Below are 8,446 nucleotides of genomic sequence, written 5' to 3'. Positions count from 1 at the left end.
GTCATCCTCATTTATGATTTTAACTTTATACACAAGTGCCAAAATACTATAATTGGTTAAGTATTTCCACTGTGATAATGAAAACCCTCTGGTAAGTGTCATTTTCAATGATGTCATAAGCTTTATTCAAATCTGGTAATTTGAAGTAATGTTTCAAACTACTGCAGAAAATCTTTATCAAGACCTAATAATGTTCTTTGTCATATTAGCTTCTTACATTGGCTCCATATAACAACAGCTGGACGAAGCTTGTACTGTCATTCAGAACGAACTTTAATACTGTATACTGTAATAATTTTAAAATACAGATGATAAAATCTTACCATCATCATGGTTTTCAGGCTGTACATTGTCATGTTCAGATACCTCTGCTGGTTCATCTCTTTCACTTTCCTCGTGATCTGGATCTTCCCCCTCTACAGCTTGAAGAACATCCACCTGAAGACATTAGCATTATTATTCTATTGTATTCATAATGACAAGATCCAGAAAAAAAAAATATATATATATATAAATATACAGGAAAATTAAACAAAAGAAAGCAAATAGTGAAACTTCTGCTAAATTTTTGAGAAGTATCAAAGATGGGAAAATAAGAGCTTACTGAAAACAAAAGAGAGAATAAAATGTCAATTAAATTTTCAAGTTAGAACAGTCTGTTAAGGAATCAAAAATTCAGCTACAAATGATGCAATACAAAGAAAAAGTATAAAAACTGGCTTTACAGCAAAAATACTTTACTTTTTTACCTCATGATCTTCTACCCTATCTCCTGAACTTTCTGCCTGTCCCACAACACCCAAGTTGACTGTCTGGGTATCACCTGCACCACTAATTTGAGAAACAGCTTCTTGCTGGCTACTACGTGTCAGCATAGGATCAACAGCAAACAGCTCTTCTGAACCCTGTCATATTTAACTTAAGTATCAACGTCTTATGTGAAAAAATATTCTTCCAAACCAATCAATATACACATAACCACTGGTTAAACAACAAACAACTCCTCTGAATTCTTTCAAAGTATATTTTACCATCACTATTACCATTTTAACAAGAAAATTCTTACAATAACTTATTCACAGTTTCATGTCACTATTAGATAAACATGACTCTTTATAACAGTCAAATTACTTTAACCCTATCGCTATAGGCTTGGCCCAACTGGCCGAGTTTGTGATCTCAAATTCCTTTATAGTTTCCACACTATAACTTACGTTTTGTAAATCTTCATAAAATTTTGCAAACTTTCAGCAAGAATTAAGTCATTTGTAGACAAAAAACACAGAATTTTCACTAAACATTTCTCTGTAAATAAATGGAATCAAAGAGTTGAGTGCTCCTAGTGCGAAATGATTTTCATGTTAAGATTAAAAATATTTTTCTTCATCTGAAAATACTCAAATTTCATTTGCGTAATCTCTAAAACTTCCTAAATAAATGTAAAATGTTTTTTCAGTAAAACTTTATAAGTTATGTTATTTTCTCTACCCTAACTCTATACAGGGTTAGTCAATTTCACCAAACTCATAACCACTATAAAAAAAAATAAAGTAAATCTAAATTACCCTTTTTTCTTTCTAGAATGACTTCAAATTGTAACATGAAACTACATTTGTTCATCCTTAATAGATTTACACTCCTAACAGTATACATATGTTTCTACTTAAATTTTATTGTTTTATTGCCCTTTGAACAGTGTCCAACTAATATTTCTGCCATACAAGTTGTAAATCACGTGGTAAACATGTAGCTCATGTTATCCTATTAAATTACACAATACACAGATTACTCGCAAATCCAGCCACTCACAAGCGTACCTTGTGAAAAATTTTTTATTATGCTTTGCCTGAGCAACGACAATATTATAATGAGTAATTTGCATTAAATTTTGTACTTCTCAGAGGTGTGGTAAATAAATTAGAGAAGAGCTTAGTCGAATTTTTAACAGCTCTTATCGCATAGTTAGAAAGCCAGAAAAATTATGATAGTTACAGGACATTATCTACTTTTTACATGTTATTATTCAGTGTTTTTAGATGCATTATTTAATTAAGTAAAAAAGTGAGTGCAGTAGTATCATTAGTAGAAAAAAATTAGGCTTAAATTTCATTGACAGTTGACAGCGAAAAAAAAGAAGACCCAGGTAAGTACTATATTTCTTCCTTTTTAAGTATAATCTTTATTTACTATTATAAAAGTAACTAAAATTAAAAACTAAAAAATATTAGGTTAGATACAGTTAGATTAGGTAAGATAATGAAAAAAATGAATAAATAAAAATTTTTCACAGGGAATGCTCACGAGCAACTCAACCGTTATGCAGTTTGCTACAGTAATGTGATTTACAACTCGCTTGGCGGGATTATTAGTTAGACATGGTTCAAATGTCAATAAAATAATAAAATTAAGTATAAATAGATGTATACTGTTACAAGCTTTAAGCTTTGGTTTCCGGTTACAATTTGCAGACATTCTAGAATTTAAAAAAAGGAAATTTAGGTTTATTTCCTTTTTTTTTTATTGTGGTTACAAAGTCGGTCAACTAAATTGACCCCATACAGACTTTAGATAGAGAAAATATAGTTTAACTGGAAAAAGCATTTTATATTTATTTAGAAGGTTTTTAGAGATTACACAAATAAAATTTGACAATTTTTAGAGGAAGAAAAGTATTTTTAATCCTAACATGAAAATCACTTTGCATTTGGAGCAGTCAACACTCTGACTCCATATACTTACAGACAAAGTTTTAGTAAAAATACTTAATTAAAAATTCTGATTTTCTTTGCCTAAAAAAACTTTTAAAAAAGCTTGTCAAGTGTTGTGAGAATACATTTAGTACTTTCAGAGTTATACTACATATACCACCATGGTTATATGAGGTTATAAGGTTGTGTAAAATAGAGAAGCTCATTGAAATAGTTAAATACAAATTTATTCAAACTATAAAACTTTAATTCATTACAGTATAAACAAATCAACATGAAAGTTCAATATTTTGATCAAATTATGATGGATCTTCTTTGCAGAAAGTGAAATATTAATCATCATAATACAAATAACTACAATAACCTTAGAGCAATACCCATTAGAACATTACCTGCACAGCATCAATGCAAGAAGAAACAAGAGAAAATGGGGCTGTGGGTCGTGCAACCCCAAGACGAACTGGAGCAAAGAGAGAGTCAGCTGTTTCACAAAGTTCTTCTACAGCTAGTGTTATCAGAGCTTGGAAAACACGTCGGCATTTGGCTATTGGCTGAGATACTCCAGCAATGCTATACAATAAAACAGATCTAGCTGTTCAGTCAAACAACCACTGATACTCATTGATTTATTATTGTTTTTATAGGAATAACAATTTAATACAAGGAGTCATACTTTTTTAAATATTCATGCAAATCTGAATGGAAAATCAACTCATAACTGTATAATCTCAAAGTTTCCAATGACTGATTTACTGCTAGTTATCATAACGATTTTATAATAACAGTTTCTAATAAATAATTCACTGCCATTATAAATATATGAAGTAAACTCACTCTTTCTAATGAAATAATGGTGGTGCTAACACACACTTTTGTTTTAACAACTATTTTACTTTCTTCACAAATACAAAACAAACCCTTTATTTCAATTGACTGACTTAGTGTCACAATAAAAATAGTTATAGTTTTTAAAGACCAGTGAAAGGTATGAATAAGCTGAAAACCTTGCTTTTCTAGTTGGTGATCTAGTGTCAAAAGAGATAAAAAAACACAAAAAGAAAAATACCTTTTCTTTCGTCCAGTGCATGGGGCCATTTCTACACTTAAAATAACAAAGATTCTTGTCACAGATCGAACAAACCACTGAGCAACTGTTCGTGCTTCAGCACGCCGACCAGGCACAGATTCATTTTGCATCTCTCGAATTAATGTGGTCAATAACGTGTCCAGCATCTTAAAAAGATCAAGCATGTTGTTTAATATCCTAATTAATGGTTAAATTTGAAAAGCAGCAAAAGTTGAGATTCTTAAACCTTGCAATTTGGATTAGCTTTATAAAGCAAGGTTAACCTAAAAATTTTAGCCAGAGAAAGGAAAACACAGAGTTCATCAGTTAGGTAGAAATGCTAAGGCTAACTTACATTGAAAAGAAACATTAAAAAAAATTATCCTATTTCTTCGATGGTTAACTCGTATGAAAATGAAAACCACAAGCAACAGCGTTAAACAAAATGAAAATATCAAACTATTCACAATATCTACAAATAGGTTTACAAACATAAGAGAAATTGCAGAATTGCAATATGAAGAGTCTGGGATAAACTTAATGCGAAAATTATGTTAAAATAACACCTGCAATTAAAGAAAAACTTGGTAATCTTATGCAAAGATAAGTGTGTTTAAGATGGGAATTTTGCATACTCCTTGGATTTCTTCCCTTATTCCACTAATTATGGAAACAAAACAAGAAAAAAAAAAAGATTAGAATATCATTTTTAATCTTGCCCATAGTTCACCCATAAAAATGCTACATTTCACATACATTCACCATATGTTCAAATTTCACCTTTAGTTATTATCCAATTCATTGCAAGTGTTACCAATGATTATTGCAGCACACTGAACAACTTCTGGTATGGAACCTGGTCTTGTGAGCTCATGTTCCTTGTATTGCTTGAGATCCAAGAACTACATTACAGACACCGTGTACATAGAGCACCCCACTGCTCTTGAACCTGCATAATACAAACAATACCTGGCTGGTATATGTGTGGGTCACTCTTGATTCTCACAGTCAATCCAAAATAAGTAAACCTTACTTGACACGTATAGTTGGACTGAATTTTTCCACAAAAAAATCATCCTTTTCCTTACTGACCCACATACATACAAGTCCATCCTCAGATGTGTTCTACATACAATACCAATTGCTTCAACTGATATACATCCATATTCTTTAGAAAACTACAGAAAGTCCAAATCAGCATAATCTATTTCAAACATTTTTCCCATGAACTTCTACCTGACTAAACCTTTGGACTCTACAATCTGTTGGAGTGTACTGGGTTGTTTCACCAGGTCAAGCATGCTAAGTGTAACAGCAGAATCAGCTTCTGTGTTGTTTCAAGGCAGGCTAACAGCAGTTGCAATGAGCACAGAATCCTCTATAAAAGAAATCTGCAAGCTGGTAAATACCATGCTCAGTATCTTCTACTGTTTTAGACAACAATTTAATGTTTCTATCACCCACTTTTTTAACAACCTTTGGGTTACTTGATTTCTCTGAAGAATGCTGGTTACACCACTTTTGCAAAATGTTATCTTGGTTTTCTACAACTAGTTTGTGAAGGAGATACAATGCAGCTCTTCTGTGATTGGTTGTACTGAGGTGTGAATATTTTCAACATCATTTTGAAATGTGTTATGAGTAATTGCTGCATCATTATTTTATTCATAAGCAACATATGGACCAAAGACTGACATAATATACCCATCAATGGATATAATTATCACTAGTTTGACACTACTTGTGCATTTTGTAACTTTGCCTCTGGAATGCATAAGCATCACATTACTTTTATGTGTTTATATATATATATATATATATATTTATTTACACACACACATACATACATACATTGATTCTATCTTAAACAAGGATGACAACATTATTCTTTCTTTTCTGATAAATGGTATTGCACAAGGCGACATATGATCTGGTATCAGTTCCTATAAAATGGCATGTCCAGTTTCAATAAAGAGAAGAGCACAATTCCTCACCAAAGCAATATACATGTATGTTACTCTCTTTACAACAAAACTTCCAAATCCAAAATTGTAGACAGGATTCTGTTGGATAATCCAGAACAGAGTTTAAAATAGGAGAATCCCCAAACAGGTTTGCAAAGAGTTTGTTTTGGAATTTTGAAAAACAAAATACTGGAGAAAAAAAATAATCAAACTTAGACTTGGTCAGTCAAGCCAGCTGGTTTATGAGTCCATCAAAGCCTATTCATCCTGATATATTTGCTTCTGCATATGTATTTTTCCAAACATCAATCACACACCTTTTACAATTAGTTACTTTTTATTTATCACTTGGAATAAAACAAGTACAAATTGCTTTCTGTTCAAGTGACTTTGTAGCACTGGGCTTCAGCACGAATGACAATACTTGGGTTTGTAATTCAGAGGTATAAGAGGTACAAGGTTTTGGTACATAACACATTTCACATCATTGTTGTCCACTTATTTGATGTTTGGTCTTAAACACTTAGGAGGTATTCCTGGTTTATTCTAGATTGTAATAGGAGTGGACCTGGAGGAGAAGTGGGAATGGGGAAATCATCAGGTGCACAGTGTTTGATATAAAAGTACCGTTGAATACATTTGACACAAAGGACATCCTTTTATGCAAGAATCTTTTTTCTCTCTCTAAATGTATATACAACCATTATGAGGTTCTGCATCCAACTTCTTCTTTTAGGTCCACACTTCACGTGGCATGCAACACATATATTCCTTTAGCTTGAGTGAATGAAATTTTACTAACATTAATTCAGTGTGAGTCCTTTAAAATATAAGCGACTTAGTACACAATATTATTTGTTCCATTACTAATAAAATATTTGAATTAAATTAGATAATGTAGTTTCTAATGATTTACCATGTGATTGGCTCTAAAGAACAAAATGTGATTTTATTAGCTGCTATACAGGGTCTATGTAAGATTATTGAAGATTTGTATCACAGAATAAAAGTTTAAACATTATGAACAAAACAAAACTGATCTCGACACTTTAGCATAACTAAGTTTTTATGATAAAATAGTCAGTGCCATCTTTAAACAATATGATCTTTCAATTTTTATCATAACTCATAATGATAAACAATGTACTGAATACTGAAGTTGTTTAAAGATGAAACTTGCATTAAAAAATTAATGCAAAGAATGAAAATAACCTTAGATAGAGCAAAACTACACAAATAGGCCCACATACACATGAAAAATACAATGCAGCAATAGTCAAGCTCATTTACCCTAGGACAGTTCAATTACATATGAAACCTAAATATTTTTTGGCTGTTACTCATTTACAAAATTCCCATTTTATACACCCTTATCTTTCTTCTTTCTTCTGTGCATAACATTTTGATATCTCAACATTATCCTTATCACTAGGATGCTCTTGTAACAATCTGCAGCATATCTCAAAAGCTTGGCCCTAAAGAGATATGAAACTTTTCACATACTTTATTTGATGTGTTGTTTCTGGAGTTTCCCTGTGGGGCCAGACTTTTGGAATACTATGTTTTTTTCTTTTTATGTTTAACAGTTTGAAAACTTTAAATCATGTAGTATTATTTGACACAGAGAATTTGCACTTAAACTGAATCCATTCACAATGAAAACGTAAAAACTAAATGAAGAAGATTTGAAGTATCAATCATTCCTGACAGATCAAATTCTTACAATGTCACTGACATTGTTCAACATTTCAAACAGATATGCTTAGTTATTTATTAAGCATTACTAATCATAATAATTAGAAACCTAACCAATAATAAAAACAGGTTCTCGCTAAGAGAAAAAATACTGAATAGTAGCAGTTCTTAAGAAAATCAAACAAAAAATGATCAAAATGTGGTATGTTGTGTAATAGCAATGAAGGATAAAATACTGTTTCCTAATATCTTACAATTAAAATTTCACCTGCATTTTTATTTTCTTAAATATCAGAGTATTGACAAAGAGTAAACACTTTGTCCAAATGTTTATTTAAAAACAAATGAAATACATAACTTTGTGTTGAAATTTCTAAAAAATAATATACAAACTCAAAAAGATACACTGTGGTTCCAGGCTACACTTTCCTAACAAACAAACAAAGCTATATACAAATCCATGTAACCCCTTTCCTAACAAACAAACAAAGCTATAAACAAATCCATGTAACCCCTTTCCTAAGAAATAAAGCTATGCACATCTTCAGGTTACCCCTTTCCTAACAAACAAGCAAAGCCATATACAAATCTATGTAACCCCTTTCCTAAGAAATAAAGCTATGCACATCTTCAGGTTACCCCTTTCCAAACAAACAAACAAAGCTATATACAAATCCATGTAACCCCTTTCCTAAGAAATAAAGCTATGCACATCTTCAGGTTACCCCTTTCCTAACAAACAAACAAACCCATATACAGTCCCATATTACCCTTTCCTAGCAAACAAAGCTATAATAGCTCTAAATTACCCCTTCCCAACAAGCAAACAATATACAGCTCCAAATAATTCTTTCCTAACAAACAAAGCTATACACAGCTCTAGGTTACACTTCCTAACAAACACAGCCACACACAGCTCCAGATTACACTTTTCTAACAAACACAGCCACACACAGCTCTAGGTTACACTTCCTAACAAACAAAGCTATACACAGCTCTAGGTTACACTTCCT

General features: G+C 31.6%; 1 protein-coding gene across 1 annotated transcript in view; it reads right to left on the bottom strand.

The window, feature by feature from the left end:
* LOC106458308 (E3 ubiquitin-protein ligase UBR5-like) overlaps window positions 1-8,446 on the bottom strand; it is a 111,276-nt gene that overhangs the window by 29,306 nt on the left and 73,524 nt on the right. Inside the window, exons 28-31 of the mRNA XM_022384477.1 lie at window positions 3,775-3,941; window positions 3,101-3,278; window positions 750-905; window positions 324-438 (exon numbers count right to left, since the gene is read on the bottom strand). Of these exons, the coding sequence (XP_022240185.1) occupies window positions 324-438; window positions 750-905; window positions 3,101-3,278; window positions 3,775-3,941 (616 nt within the window). The remainder of the gene's footprint in view (window positions 1-323; window positions 439-749; window positions 906-3,100; window positions 3,279-3,774; window positions 3,942-8,446) is intronic.

Source organism: Limulus polyphemus, unplaced genomic scaffold (assembly GCF_000517525.1).
Source record: "Limulus polyphemus unplaced genomic scaffold, Limulus_polyphemus-2.1.2 Scaffold441, whole genome shotgun sequence".
In the NCBI taxonomy this organism is placed as follows: Eukaryota; Metazoa; Arthropoda; class Merostomata; order Xiphosura; family Limulidae; genus Limulus; species Limulus polyphemus.
This window is presented reverse-complemented; position numbering and strand designations above follow the sequence as displayed.